This window comes from Thamnophis elegans, chromosome 10, assembly GCF_009769535.1.
Source record: "Thamnophis elegans isolate rThaEle1 chromosome 10, rThaEle1.pri, whole genome shotgun sequence".
Taxonomy (NCBI): domain Eukaryota; kingdom Metazoa; phylum Chordata; class Lepidosauria; order Squamata; family Colubridae; genus Thamnophis; species Thamnophis elegans.
The window spans coordinates 62,437,003-62,453,213 of NC_045550.1; the positions used below are offsets into that span (position 1 = coordinate 62,437,003).

Here is a 16,211-nt window from a genome sequence, read left to right on the forward strand (position 1 = left end):
ACATTTAGTGATGTTTCTTCTTTTCATTTTTCCGATTTATAAATATTGATCAAAGGTTTACATTTTATTCTTTGTTTATCTCTTACCAAGTTATTTAGATCTTCAAGCACAACTAACATGACACAACTGCAATGGCCATATAATATGCTATCCCAAACAAATACACATGAACCATTTTATGGCACTTTATAAACTTGAAGTTCAGGAGTAAAAACCCATATGCTCAAATTAATTTCTTTACACTGCATGGTCAGCTTAATGTAATTTTCCTCTTTCTCTTGAGTCATTCTGCTATCTTAGTTTTGATTTAACTGTTCACATTTTTATATTGTTTCTGTTGAATTTGTCTATGTTATACCTGACTCTTCAATTACTGTAAATAAAAATATGAGGGCTAAATATTATGGCATATCATGATAGCCTGCTACATACATCCCACCAAGACACAAAGTACCCCTTCCCATTTTAGCTCCACGTCTTGTACAAAACCGGTTATTGTCTATCAATGAACCACAAAGAATATTAGCAAGCAATAGATGTAAACATTTTAGTTTCCCAGAACAGTACTTGAAACAGCAGCTACATCTACATATATCTGCCTCTATCTCTTAGCTAACTCCAACTTTGGCAAACTAGCATGAGTTGACAGCAATAGCAATAGCACTTAGACTTATATACTGCTTCACAGTGCTTTACAGTCCTCTCTAAGCGGTTTACAGAGTCAGCATATTTGCCCCCCAAAATCTGTGTCCTCATTTTACCAACCTCAGAAGGATGAAAAGCTGAGTCAACCTGGAGCCGCGTATAAAATGGCAACAGGGAACAGGACCACACAGAAAATGTGCCTGAGAAAGTAGAGCATTTTCTTTACCCCTGCTCTGGGAATAAGCAAGAGACTCGTGCTGGAAATTATAATGTGGAAGTACTGTACAGTTATTGTCGAATGTCATCTTACATTATTTTGGATAATAATGTGTCCAGTTTTGCCACCAACATTTAACTTTTTATAAGGGAATCCTCAATTTAGCCTGTTTTTAATAAGATATTCTTTCTATATAAATTCACATTTTTAAAATAAATATCTGCTCACATTTGCATGCTTTCAAACTGCTAGGTGGGCAGGAGCTGGGGCGAGTAACAGAAGTTCTCCCCGTTGAGTGGTGCTCAGGTCTCAGAAGTTGTCACTTTCCAATCAAACCTAGGTTCTTAAACACTGAGCCATCGCACCCTTATTTAAATAGATTCAATTAAATGATTTAAGGGACGTGGTGGCTCAGTGGCTAAGATGCTGAGCTTGTTGATCAGAAAGGTCAGCAGTTCAGTGGTTCGAATCCCTAGCACCGTGTAACCGAGTGAGGTCCTGTTACTTGTCCCAGCTTCTACCAACCTAGCAGTTTGAAAGCACGTAAAAAGGCAAGTAGAAAAATAGGAACCACCTTTGGTGGGGAGGTAACAGCATTCCTTGCGCCTTCGGCATTTAGTCATGCCGGCCCCATGACCACGGAGACGTCTTCGGACAGTGTTGACTCTTCAGCTTAGTAAGGGAGATGAGCACCGCCCCCTGGAGTCGGGAATGACTGGTACATATGTGCGAGGGCAACTTTTAAATGATTTACATAACCATCCAACAACAATGACAATGGGAGAAGGGTACAAGGATTAACAACCAAACCCAAAAGAACAATGAAACCCAAGGTTAAACCAACAGGAATCAAATTCATTACCAGCAGAGTTTGCCTGGATCGTGGCCCAAATGCCAGAGGTAACAGCCAGGTCTTCAGAGTTTTAAAAAAGACTAACATGGTTGGGGCCATCAGGATTAGGGGATATAGGCTGTGGATGCCACTGTTTGATGGAAGAGATCCTAAGCATGCCTTCCCTACTAGGCCTGGTGAGAAGAGCAGGAGGCAAAAATGCGAACCATAAATTTAATCCAGATGACGCATCTGTACAGTTTTCTTGGTAGCACTGAAGAAATTATTTGTCATTGTCTTCCAGGCAATGACAATGTCATTGGGATTTTAAATTGTACCCTCTCTTCAAGTACTAACTCTGCTTAGTTTCTGAGTTCAACCAAGGTTAACTAGATGCTGGTTCAGTTCAAATACACTTTGCCAGAGATAGAGAAATGGCCTATCACATTTCTTCCTTGGAAGCTACTGTATTTTTCGGAGTATAAGATGCACCTTTTTTTCCTTAAAAAAGAAGCTGAAAATCTGGGTGCATCTTATACACCGAATACAGCATATTTGCCTCCCAAAGCCCCGCCCCTTCACCAAAATGGCCGTGCATACCTTTATGGAGGCTTTCAGAGAGCTCCTGGGATGAATAGCCCCCCCAAGGCTATTCATGCCTTTTTAAAAAAATTGGGCCGTTTTTGTGAAAAACGGGCCATTTTTGGGAGGTTTGTAAAGTGCAAAAACGTTTTTTTTCCCTTTTGGGAAGCTCTTTAACTAATTGATGAGAATTAGACTGATCAAGTGCTGTGCCAGCAGAAACAAAGTATTAGGTGCTGCAGATTGTCAGCGATTTCCTTCTCCAGCACATGGAGAAGGATAAATACATGGATAAATACATCTGGAAACATCTACCTACTTACCTATTCTCTCTCTCTCTCTTCCTACCTGCCTACTGTATTTCTCTCTCTCTCCCCTCTCCATCTACCTACCTACTCTCTCCCTGTCTTTCTACTGTATTTCTCTCTATCCCTCTACCTACCAACCTACCTGCTCTCTATCCCTACCTAGCTACTGTATTTCTCTCTCTATTTCTCTCTATCCCTCTATCTACCTACCTACCTACACACTCTCTCTCTCTACCTACCTACTGTATGTATGTCTGTGTGTGTGTATTTCTCTCTCTCTATCCCTTTATCAACTTAACTACCTACCTACTCTCTCTCTCTCTCTCCCTACCTACCTACTGTATTTCTCTCTCTTTCTCTCCCTCTCTATCCCTCTATCTACCTACCTACTTTTAAAAAAAAAATGCCTCTTCAAAACCTTAGTGCGTCTTATACTCTGTTGCATCTTATACTCTGAAAAATACGGTAAATGCAGAGGCTATAAATTAGTCTAAAGAGAAACATCCTGGGTGTATACACTGAATGTAAAATTAACTGCACCTGAACACAACTGTAAGTACCAAAAGAGTCCTGGTACAACTGACTATATTACCTGAAGAATTTTACATGCTGTTTTGGGCAGCCCATCACTGAGGTAACAAGTATCTAGAAAGTGTTCACACACACACATATATACACATTCACACACACACAACACAGAAGAAAAGGTTTTCAAATACTATAAACTCATTTACAATACTAATCTGCTCTAAACTAAATTACAAAGGAATTTTCAGACTATATGCTTCAATATAAATCATTTGAAGAGTGCACTATAAAGAAAATATGAAGATTTTAACCTATAAATACAGATGTTTAAAACTCCGAAGACTTTTTAAGAATTCCCAATGGCAAAAAAAAAAAAAAAACGGTTTGGGAACTAAAGTGTCTTTCGGTATAAGACATAGCCATGTAGGAAAACAGGTGAAAATCTCAGCCTATTTCAAAATATGAGTTGCTGAATTCTTATGTTAATTTAAGCATATGGATGCTATGAGCTGAAAGTTAACATTTGAATAAGGCCCATGTTCTCATCCCTGCCTCTAATACTGACCAACTAAATATAGAACTAATGTTTTGTGGGACATAGCCATTGCCATCAAATTAATTGCAAATATTCCTCAATTTCCAGGATAATTCCGTGTGTGTGTGTGTGAGAGAGAGAGAGAGAGAGAGAGAGAGAGAGAGAGAGGGAGGGAGGGAGGGAGAGAGAGAGAGAGAGATACACATTCAGAAGGTCATGACACTATTCAAGTAAACAAGACCTAAATAGCATAATGCATTCCAACAGTAATTAATGATGTCACTGACTTTTAAAGATGTGTAATACTAGTTTACACCAAGAGTGGAAAACAAATTAACAATCTGAATTAAATTCGGACCAAACTGAACTGAATCTGCCATTAAATTCTAGCTCTGCTATTTCAAACCAGATTCTCTTAGATTTCTGCAAGAGAATAGGGGCATTTGAGATGAAATAAAGTGACAAGATGATTCAAATACTGCCTTATCATCTTCTGAAAGTTGGCATCAGATTTTGGTCTAGTTTCTTCTTTCTTATAGAAAACTGTTCCTTTTATAAGAAATAAACAAATAAACCAACCCTGGGACTGTTGTTATTATCACTACTTAACATTGCAAAGTCAGACAAATGTTCAGACTGGGTTTGGCATTTTTGTATTATTATTGTTGTTGTTGTTGTATTCAATTGATATATTATTAAATTATTAGATTCTACAAGAACATTCTTGCCAAGATGTTGGGACAAAACTCCGCAGTTGCTGCTGTACCTATGTTTTTATGTGACCTATCCAATAAACTAAGTCATGGTTTCATTCATATTCTACAATTGCTTGTATTGTAATGTTTACAAAGCTAATTCCTGGCTTCACAGACCACTCTTTAGCCAAACCCATCCACACTATAGCTTCACCTTTCTGATGAAATCTGCCATCAGAAATCTCTTCATCAGGGAGGGACTCCCGTGGATGAAGAAATTAATATATGTGTTAAATTTATATTCCCAACAACAACAAACTTACGAGATAAGTCAGACTCAGAGGAGGAATGATGATCAACTCCAATATATCAGATCTTTCAACAGGATTTGAATTTACACCTTTTCAAACTCCTACTCCAGCACCATCAGACCATCTTCCAGCTAGCAGGAATTCCCTGTCCCTTCTGAAGATCAAACCATCCCAAATCGGACAGCACCTTTTCCCACCATTACATTTCACACACACACACACACACACACACACACACAAAACATGTCTATGGAAATTTTGCACACCCAATTTTGTGTAAGCACACCCACCCACTCCTGGGATGTTTGGACACAAGATCCAATGGACTCCAATGGAAAGTGTGTGTCTTTTTTTATGAAATTGGGGGGGGGGGGGAGATTCCTGATTTGATACCTGATGGATTTGGCACCACACAAGGAAAGATGGGTTAATACAGTGTTTTTCAACCTTGGCAACTTGAAGATGTCCGGACTTCAACTCGCAGAATTCCCCAGCCAGCGAATCTTCAAGTTGCCAAGGTTGAAAAACACTGGGTTAATAGTTAAATATCATGAAGGTTTACGGCTTTATTTGGAATTGCCTGGTAAATATGTATAATAAAATTGTTTTCTACTGTTGCTGAAACATAAACATAGGTTAAACTAGTTGAATTGCAAACTTACCCTATTAGCTAAAACGTTTCTATCAATCACACCCAAGTATTAAACCTTACCACTTCAGAATATGGCAAACATGGTTGTTGTCGGGTTTTTTTTTTGAGAGAGAGAGATTATCAAATTCAGCTTAAATTAGCAAAATCAAGTAGAAATGAGTGCTTTTCCTCTTCTTTTTTTTTTTTTGACTAATGATGTGCTAAAAGTGAAGGTTCGAAGAGCAACTCTTATTACTTAATTAAGAAAGTCTGATATATAGCAATCCAGATAGTATCGCAAGTATTATTTCTGAGGTTCGGCCACCACGGATTGACCCCTCTCCCCTCCCTGCAATGAAGACCAAACAATTGGCTGACTTTTTTTCCCTCCTAGATCCCGTCTCTTTCCCCATCCACCTCCATTCCCTTCTTCAGGGGGGGGGGGGAAGAGCCCTCAATTCATCGGCGCCCATTTACCCCAAACCTGAAAGAGGACCAAGAGTACCCCAACCCCTTGTGGGATGAAGGGCAAAAGGAATCCCACCACCACCACCACCACCACCACCATCTCCCTTATACACCTCATACACACAACCCACAAAGGCTTCCTTCCTCACAGGGAAGACACTTCTGGGCTTGGATCCGGGAGGGCGAGAGAGACCACCCGTCATCCCCGACCTCCCCCGAAGGCTCCCCTCACACGCTCTCCCGGCAAGGGCACGACCCGGGATCCCGGGCGGGTCGGGAATGAGAGGCGGCCCTTTCCCCCCTCAGCCAAGCGACAACCCGCGGTTCCCGCCGCCCTGTTTTTCCCACCGGCCTGCCCTCCTTTGCCCGCTGGGTTTGGGCCCCCTGTGCGCGGCCTTGAGGGGTCGCGCCCTCCCGCCACCGGCTAGGCCGCGCGTTGCCAGGCGATGGCGGCGGCGGCGGTTTTTTTTTTTTTTTCCCCTCAGCGGGCGGGCTCTCACCATGATGGGGCTGCGCGCGGGCCTCGCTCCCCGCCGGGCCGGCTCAGGAGGACTCTGAGGAGGAGCAGGAGGAGGAGGAGGAGGCGGACCGAGGTCGGCGGCGGCGGCGGCAGCGGCTCCCGGGGCTCCTCCTCGCGGGCCCTGCCTTCCGCCGCTCATGCGCACTGCGCCCAGGCCGCGCTCTCCCGGCCGGCCTTGCCGGCGGAGCTCGAGCGGCCCCGGCTGCCGGGCTGGGCCCTCTTCTTTCGCGAGGGCTTGATCCGCCCCAGGCGCTCCGCCCGGCGGCGCGCGGGAGTCGCGCTGAGCCTCTCGGCGGGAAGGGCAGGAAGGACGGCGAGGCTGGGTCGCCCATTCCCGCCGCCTGCGGCCACCCGACTCTGCCTGGGCCCCCCCGCCTCAGAAAGGTTTCCCCCGGGCTGTTCGAACGGAAGAGCCCGGCGGCGGCGGCGGAGGGCAGGCCGGGGAGCGTTGCTTGCAGCGAGGTTTATATTCCGTTGGGGAAGCCACCCAGATGGACCAGGACTGGGGGCGGTTGGTGTAGTTCAATAGGGAAAGTGGGGTTGTGGGGGGGGGGGGGGGGAGAAGAAAAGAATACAGGTCGTCATAATTTTTTTTAATTTTTTATTGATTAAACATTAAAAACATTGGACATAGAGCGACCTTTCTGGCTTGGTCATTTCTTTTTTTTTTTTATAAGATTTTATTGGTAAAACGAAAATACAACATCCATAACTTGTAAAAAACAATACAACTACATTTCGAGATATTCCCATACTATCAATCATATAAACATCAAAGGTTAGGTATCTTATTCCTTCCCTCCCTCTTCTCTTCCCTCATTTCTTTCTTTTCCATACCCTTTTCTTCCCTCCCCCACTTACTTCCTTCTCCCCCTGCCTTCCCTCCTTTCTTTTCTCCTTTCCTCCTTTCCTTCCCCCTCCTTTCCCTCCCTCGGTCCCCCCCCTCCTTCTCACATACCTTCCCTCCTTCCCTTCCTCTTTCCCTCCTCCTTTCTTTTCTCTTAATCTCCCTCCTTTCCTCCCTCCCTCCTTCCTTCCTTTCAACACTCCTTCTCTCTTTCTTTCCCTCCCTCTTTCCCTCTTTACTACCCTCTCCTCTTCCCTCCCTCCTTCCTCCCCCAGTTTCTTCTCTTTCTTCTCTCCTTTCTTCCCACCTTCTTTCCCTTCTCTTCTTTCTCTTCCTCCTCTTTATCCTTCCCCCCTTCTTCTGCCTTTCCTATTCCTCTCCTTTCTCCTCTCCATCCTGACTTCCCTACTGTCCTCCTCCCCTCCCCTCTAACCTTTGTTACATTTACATATTTTCCTCTGCTGAGGACAACCTGGTTCTCTTTTCCTTTCCTTGCTTAAAGAGGCAAGGATTATAAATCCTCTCGCCTCATCTAAAATGAAATTTAATCGCTAATTTCATGCAGGTAGTTATGGCTTGGTCATTTCTATGCATATTTTAACATAGCAACAAATACAGTTTCTACTTAACGTCCATAGCTACATTGATCTTATTAACACGCCCCTTATCCTCCTTATATATTTTATCTATGTATTATCCAGTTCCAATTTTACCATCCTCAAAATATGCCGTTTCCTCGTTTCCAACCATTGTTGCCTGTTGTTCCAAATTTCATAATATTCTGCCTCGCCTTTCTTTTTGATTTCTAGTGTCAGTCTGCCCATTTCTGCACAGATCAACATTTTCTTTTATTTCCTCTTCTTCGGTGGGGGCATCTCTGTTTTTCCAATTTTGCGCATATACCAATCGTGCTGCGGTTATCACATGCAGCATTAAATATGTCATTACTATATTTTTCTTTTATTATTAATTAATACAGAGTTGGAAGGGACCTTGGAGGTCTTCTAGTCCAACCCCCTGCCTAGGCAGGAAACCCTATACCGTTTCAGACAGATGGCTATCCAACATCTTAAAGACTTCCAGTGTTGGGGCATTCACAACTTCTGGAGGCAAATTCTGTTCCACTGATTAATTGTTCTAACTGTCAGGAAATTTCTCCTCAGTTCTAAGTTGCTTCTCTCCTTGATTAGTTTCCACCCATTGCTGTTTCTTTTGATCTAATATCTCTTCCAACCATGTCTATCTGATGCCAAAAACCCTTGGCATTTGTACATAACCACCACATATGATTAAAAAAAAGATCCTAAAGCCAAGTTACATTTACAACAGTGCGGAGATGGATTCTTATTCATTTTTGCTAACCTCGTGGGAGGAAGAGGCCACTTATAAAACACTTTGTATAAGTTTTCTTTATACGAATTGGCGGCTTGCAATCATAATTCAGCGAGACAAAGTGAGTTTTGCCCCATTTTACTGCTTGCTTGCCGCAGTTGTTAAGGGAATCACTGCAGTTGTGAAGTTATATTTTTTAAAAGTATGATTGCAGAATTAGTGGAAGCTAGGAACCAACTTCCAGCGAAGGTAACGAATCAAACATTAGTCATTGAGTTTAAATACGCATGGGATAAACAAGCCCGTCGTTCGACAAAAAGAATTACAATAAAAATAACATTTAAAAATAATGATTGCAATAATAATTAAAAAGGAAAGAAAAAGCAAATAAACTCAAAGGGCAGAGTCAATGGACCACTACCCGTAGGTCTTTTATGCTGTCAATTTCCGATGTTTTTACTAAGTAGGCGACATTGGTAAGTTGAAGAGGGTGATGCCAAACCACCTCTGGCAAGCGAGGTGGCCTTTAGTTTGCGGGAGTTTTTGTCTATTTAAAAGTATGGCTCTGGTGTGATATGTATACAGGGAAGACTTCTGCGGAGGGTCCTTTTTTCTAATCCCACCAGTTTCCTTAAAACAAGCAGGATGGATTTTGCTTTCTTCTTGACTATCAGAGTTGGAAGGGACCCTTGTAGGTCATCAAGTCCAACCCCTTGCCAAGCAGGGTTCCCTACACCAGTGATAGTGAACTTTACGGCACGCGGAAATATCACGCACACTTGTCAGAGTTGCACTCCGGAAAAACCGAACTTCCGGGTTCTAGCATGCGCGCGCATCTGACGATCAGCTGGCCGTGTGCATGCACAGGCTGGTTCTCGGTACTGCCGTATGTGCAAAGGGATCATTCTCTGGAAAAGCCAAACTTCTGGGCTCTGGCACACATGCACACCTGACAATCAGCTGGCCAGCACGCATGCGCACACCTGTTTTTTCGGCACTGCTGCGCACGTGAAGGACAGGTGATCGTCGTACGTGCACCCAGGCCAGAAACCCAAACAGGCAAGGCCGCGTGTGCCAGGCGACATGGCTTCGCATGCCACTTTGGGCATGCGTGCTATAGGTTCGCCATCATGGCCCTACACCATTTCTGACAGATGGCACTCCAGTCTCTTCTTGAAAGCTTCCGGGGATGAAGCTCCCATAATTTCTGAAGACAAGTTGTTCTATTGGTTGATTCTTCTCACTTCCATCAAAGGCCAGGGAAGAACCAACTACCCTAGATCATGAAAAAGGATTGGCGAATCTGAAAAAAAAAATTAGTTCTCCAGGGAAGCGTTTCTCAAAGTGTGACCGAGGACCCATGGCTTCCCCCCGAGAGGTCCACAGAATCAAAACTATTTGCCAACCTATATTGAAAAACAGTAAAATATTAAAATCACATCAACATTTCTCATAAGTGGTCATAGCAGCAAATGCATCCGTTTTAATTTTTAATACAGTAATTATCAGGAATAAATCTTTTGGGGTCCTCCATAACTTTTAAAAGTGGAAAGGCGTCCTTGGAGGGAGGGGGGGAGAGTAAAACTAATCTATGGAAACACAGAACTAGATATTAGGCTGTTCTTCATGGGCCTTGCTGTATTTTACCCGTATATGTATGTGTGTAGAATGTGCTGCGGGCAGAAATCATTGGCTTCCTTTATTTTTCTTTCCCATTGTCTTTTTATTGCTAAACTGGTTCTTTAATCTTAATCTGCATACTAAGTGGCTCCTATCTCGCTTTGAAATCAGTCTCATTCTGGTGGGGAAGTAATCTAGAGCCTTACAGCTCTTGACGCTACGGAAAAGAAAAGGAAGAAAACCAGAGGTTGTTTCACTTTCTTTCTTCAGAATGAAAACCAGCAGAAACGGAAGTATGGGTGGAAGCCTTCAGAGCAAGACCCAGTTATGGGGATAAGAGGCCCAGGGACCCCTGCTTGAGGAAGACAAAGAGGCCTACAAGTCACATCTCTCTGTAGATGTGTGCAGGTAGTCCTTGACTTACGAACACAGATTTCTGTTGCTAAGTGAGACAATTGAAGAGCTAAGTGAATGAGTGTGACCCTCAGGAACACTTCAGTTCCTAATGCTCTCATCAGTCGCATTTACTTGTTAGCCCTGGGATAATTATACATCTCTCATTTAATGTACAGTGTCTCTCAGAGCTGCAAAGGAAGAATAGGATAATATCTATCCTTTCTTCTTCCCAATCCCAAGGCTAGGATTTAAATTCAACCACCAACACAGCACTTTGGTTGGAAGCATTAAATGGTGGTGTTGAGATTTTGACCAGTTTTTTGTTCCACGCAAATAGTGAAGAAAGAATCCCCCTTGAAGTGGTAGATTCCAGGGATTTCCAAATGGGCAACCTCCAAGATGGAGGGATTCCATCCCCATAATTCCCCCACCAATATGGCCGTTGCTGACATTTCTGGGAGTTGAAGTCCACACATCTGGAAATTGCCTAGGACTACTTTGAGCAATGCCGGTGTAGCTTTTACCAAAACGTTGTTATGCGTCCACTCTCATTGTCTTAAGCTGGTGAAGTCCAACATTCAGGGTGGATAAAAATTGTTGATTTTTTTTTTAAAAAGTAAAATAAAATTGGGGATTTTTTAAAATTTAAATCAGATTTTTTTAATCAAATTTATTTAGTAAAATGCTTTCGGAGTAAAAATCTATCTAAAGATAGTTTTTCTATTTAAGATACATTAATAATTTAGTTTATTCAGCATGAACTGGAGCTTAGTTATGTAGCATTAGGCTGTACCAGGGGTGGGTTCCTGCCAGTTCTAACCTCTTCTAGAGAAGAGGTTCCACAAATCTACAGTGCCATTTAGAACCGGTTCCAGCTCCCTCCCCCCGCCTGTCCGCACATCATCAAGATGAAGAGTGAGAGGAGGAATTCTGGGAGTTGAAGTCCACAAGTCTTAAAGCTGTCAAGTTTGAACACCCCTGGGTTTTTTTTTCTAAAGGGTTAGGGGTGCAAGGGTCTTGTAACTTGACAGCTTTAAGACATGCACACTTCAATGCCAGAGTTCCTGAGCCAACATGATTGGAGGAGGAATTCTGGGAGTTGAAATCCACAAGTCTTAAAGCTGTCAAGTTTGAACACCCCTGGGTTTTTTTTCTAAAGGGTTAGGGATGCAAGGGTCTTGTAACTTGACAGCTTTAAGACTTACGTGCTTCAAATGCCAGAGTTTCTGAGCCAACATTTTGGTTGCTATGCAAGAGTGTTGTTAAGTGAGTTTCTCCACATTTTACAAGTTGGCCACGCCCACCCACATGGCTGGCAAGCCACTCCCACCCAGCCACATGGCCGGCAAGCCACTCCCACAAAGCAGGCCACACCTACATAAGACATTCTAGAAAAATTTGAAACCCACCACTGGGCTGAACCTTCTGCAATATTGAGACTGTGGGCGAGTCAACAGCAGGTCAGAGGAGGAGCCGCTGCGGAGCAGAGCTGCCGGTTGCTGTTTAAAAAATGTGATTTAAATTGAGTTGATTTAAATCAAGCCTTTTCCTAGTGATTTAAATCATGATTTAAATCAAATCCATCCTGCCAACATGTCTGACTTGCCCTAGGTTGGAGAAGGTTGTTCCATTCAGAAATGTGATCCACTCATTCCCACCATTGTTGACTGAAATTTGGGCACCTGTGGATGCACGTTTCAGTAAGGCAGAGGGAATGGAACGGCATCAAGTAAACGGAAAAGAATGGGGATTGCATTACACTTAACGACTGTCATTCTAAAAAGCAAATCCATCGCTAAGCAACATGGTTGTAAAGCACAATGTCACGTGACTGCACTGACATACAGTCGGGAGTTGCAGCAGTTCCTGTTGTGGCTGTTAGCTACAACCTCAGTATTGTCAGATGCAATGTCCCATGATCACCATTTGCAATTCCTGCCGGTTTCCCCATTAACTGCTTGTGGGAAATTAGCGGTGAAGGTCACAAATGGTGATCATAAGGGACATTGCTTTTAATGAGGGCTGTAATTGCAAACTGGTTGTCAAATGGTGGTTGCAGATTGTGGTTGATGCGTCACTAGCTGCAACCACAAGGACTAGGAATTAGTCTGATTGTTTGGTGTTACTTTGAACAGTTGCTGAACAAGTGGCTGTTAAGTGAGGCCCACCTGTGTTTGCTGTTGTCTTTACCCCTTAAGTTCCCCATACAATCAAATTCAACATTGCACCAAAAACTTTCTGCGCTTCGATCCTTTGGGAAGCTCTTGTCCTTTTTTGCCCGACACTAGGAATAAAATCTTGCGACAAAAAGGATTTCCTACCCCAGAAATTGAAGAGCACAGGCAGGTTCCGCAAAGCTTTATTAATCAACAATTCAGTTACATGTATACTACAACAATGTAGTCATTGCAGCAGAAGATTGTTTGAAGATATCCTTGTGATTCTGACATCAATAAATACATCGGCAGATATGACAGAAACTATTTCAAGCACCAGGAAAATCAGGAGATCCAGGCAGTTCAAATGTGTATCTATATATATAAAAGTGTGTGTGTGTGTGTGTGTGTTCCAGCATAACGCCTTGAGCAATTTCAACCAAACTTGGTGCACAGATAACTTACTCTCTGGAAACAAATACTGTGGGTGTAAGACACTCCTAACACCATCTCAGAATGTGTGTTCTGTTAAGATACGGCCTGCTGTGCCTTAAAATGGCTTCTACTGTACCATGCAGTGGAGTTGCCATAGTAACAGCTTCACAGTACTCCACAGGGGACTCCTCTGGTAAGGGGGGGGGGAATCCAACATTAGAAATTACGTTTCGTCCAGACATTTCCCCCTATAAATAAATACCTGGGCAATGCTAGTAAGGATAAATTGTAAGGTTGAGTTCTCTATAAGAATCTGAACTATTAACTTTCAAGGTAAATTAAGAATAGAAAGGAATTCAAGGTGGGCTGGACTTAAATTTCTTCTGGGCTCAAAGGGACTCATAACATGATGACACATTTGATCCCTCCCTTGGCCTTAGTCTGGTCATCTCCTATAATGCAATGCCCTCCCCACAAACATGCGTGCACAACCTCCCTGCGCTCCTCCCCCGCACATGCGCCCAGGCCTCACTGAAGCATCTGGATTTCCGATAGGCCCGTTGGGCTGTTTTTCGCCCTCCCCAGGCTTCCGAAAAGCCTCCAGAGCCTGGGGAGAGCAAAAAAAACGCCCCAACGGGCAAACTGGAAGTTTGTTTCCAAACTTCCAGTAGGCCCGTTGGGCCTTTCTTTCACCATCCACAGCAGTGGTGGGTTTCAAATTTTTTTAGAAGCTCTTCTGTAGGTGTGGGAGTGGCTTGCCAGCCATGTGACCGAGTGGAAGTGGCTTGACAGTCATGTGACTGGGTGGGTGTGACCAACTTGTAAAATGTGGTGAAACTCACTTAACAACACTCTTGCTTAGTAACCAAAATGTTGGCTCAGAAACTCTGGCATTTGAAGCACGGAAGTCTTAAAGCTGTCAAGTTACAAGATCCTTGCACCCCTAACCCTTTAGAAAAAAAAAACCCCAGGAGTGTTCAAACTTGACAGCTTTAAGACTTGTGGACGAAAAAAGAATAGCAGAATTGGTACATTTGTTTGCATGTGTAAAAGCCCCTCTATCAGTGGGGCGAAATACCATCACCAATTGCGATTGTGAGGCTGAAAAACAAACTGTCCACAAGTAGTGCCAAAACAGAGCCTGTAATTGAGGCTTTGCCGATTTCCTGGCTGTGATGAACGAAACAAAAAAAATTATACCTGTGATCTAGACATATGTTTATATTTTATATTTCGTATTTTTATCTCTTGTGTTTTTATCTTTTCCCATTTTCCTTCTCAGCTGTTTTTAAACACCCAGGAACTATGACACACACATATGTCAGAAGGCCACAGATCACATGTTGAAGTCACACATCCTTAATTTCATCACATTTGTGTTCCCGAGTTGTAATCATTTAGGCTGCCTCTGGGCACGAGTGCTTAATTAGTCTCATCACTTCCTGAAACAGAAAAACAAAACAGTGAGAGCTGTTTTTGTTTTTCTCAGCTATATTTATTTCTTACAATCCCCAGTTTCTTCTCTGGGTATCCAATGATCTTGGCTGCTCCTGAACAATGTTAAGTGGGATTAACCTGGTTAGAACTGAAGGGAAGCCAATATGAACTACACAAAGTACTGAACTGGAAAGTTGGGGGGGAAATCCTTAAAAGGCAAATTATTCCCACATTGTGTCAAAAACTTTAATATCGGTCTCTCTCTGAAATCACCAAGGGTCAATCTCAAGACTTTTAATTCTTTTCTTTAAAAAAAAATTCAAATTGTTTCAACACCTCCTCTTTATTCAAAGTAACAGCCCAGATCCCTTTTAGCTTGTCACTTTTAGAAAGGGTGTGCATGCCTGTGTATGTATGTATTTTACACACACCTACACACAACAAAATAAATTGCCATCCTTTTTATTTCCAAGACAGTCTCTCTGAATATTTATCAATGATATCGTTAGGAAAAAGGATTAAAATAAAAATATAATGGGTGGGCATCTTGCTTGGAACTCGGCTGCTTAGCTCAAGAAAAATAACAGAATAACAGAGCTGAAGAGACCTTGGAGGTCTTCTAGTCCAACCCCTTGCTCAAGCAGGGGGACCTTATACCAGTGATGGCTAACCTCTTTCATCACCGTGTGATGAAATTTCCTGATAGTTAGAACAATTAACCAGTGGAACAGCTTGCCTCCAGAAGTTGTGAATGCCCCACCACTGCAAGTCTTTAAGATGTTGGATAGTCATCTGTCTGAAACGGTATAGGGTTTCCTGCCTAGGCAGGGGGCTGGACTAGAAGACCTCTAAGGTTCCTTCCAATTCTGCTATTGTATTAATTAATAATCTGTCTGAAACGGTATAGGGTTTCCTGCCTAGGCAGGGGGTTGGACTAGAAGACCTCCAAGGTCCCTTCCAACTCTGCTATTGTATTGTATTGTATTGTATTGTGTGCCGACCTGCGTGCCGGAAAAAAACATCCCACGAGGAACGCGCTGGCCTTCGCGTATGGGGGAGTGCCGAAACCTGAAAGAGCAGTGTGCCATTGTGCTTGCACACGTCAGCACCCAAATTTCTGGTTTTTGGCACAGGCACATGCCCAACATGGCCACCATGCATGCATGCAATGGAAATCCAGAAGCTTGGGTGCCGGCACACACATGCGTGACACAATGCTGCTTTTCCAGATTTCAGCGCTCCCACACGTGAAGGCCAGCTGGGCAGCATATATGTGTGCACAGGAATGCAGTGTGATCGTGCGTCCCACGCGGGATTCTCTGTGCACAGTTTCCGACACGGGTGCCAAAGGTTCACCCGCACAGCCTTATACAATTCTGGACAAATGGCTATCCAATCTCTTCTTAAAAATTCCATGATGGAATAACCAAAAATTCCGGAGGCAAGCTATTCCACTCATTAATTGTTCTGTCAGGAAACTTCTTCTTAATTCTAGATAGGATCTCAACTTGATTAGTTTCCATCCTTTACTTCTTGTCTATAAACAGAAAAGTAATTCAGAGGGAACAGGAGGAGGAACTAAGGAACCTGTTTTATGTATGCAGATGTATCCTGTTTTATCATTATATTAACTGACTTATTTTATATGCTTCAGATCAGGAACAGTCTTGGTTTTTATCATAATGTGAATAGCTCTTCCAGCTTGAGGCTAATTTG

General features: G+C 43.0%; 1 protein-coding gene across 1 annotated transcript in view; it reads right to left on the bottom strand.

The window, feature by feature from the left end:
• DCUN1D1 (defective in cullin neddylation 1 domain containing 1) overlaps positions 1 to 6,531 on the bottom strand; it is a 33,165-nt gene extending 26,634 nt beyond the window's left edge. Inside the window, exon 1 of the mRNA XM_032225366.1 lies at positions 6,253 to 6,531. Within this exon, the coding sequence (XP_032081257.1) occupies positions 6,253 to 6,411 (159 nt within the window). The 5' untranslated portion in view covers positions 6,412 to 6,531. The remainder of the gene's footprint in view (positions 1 to 6,252) is intronic.
• Positions 6,532 to 16,211: the final 9,680 nt, after the last annotated feature.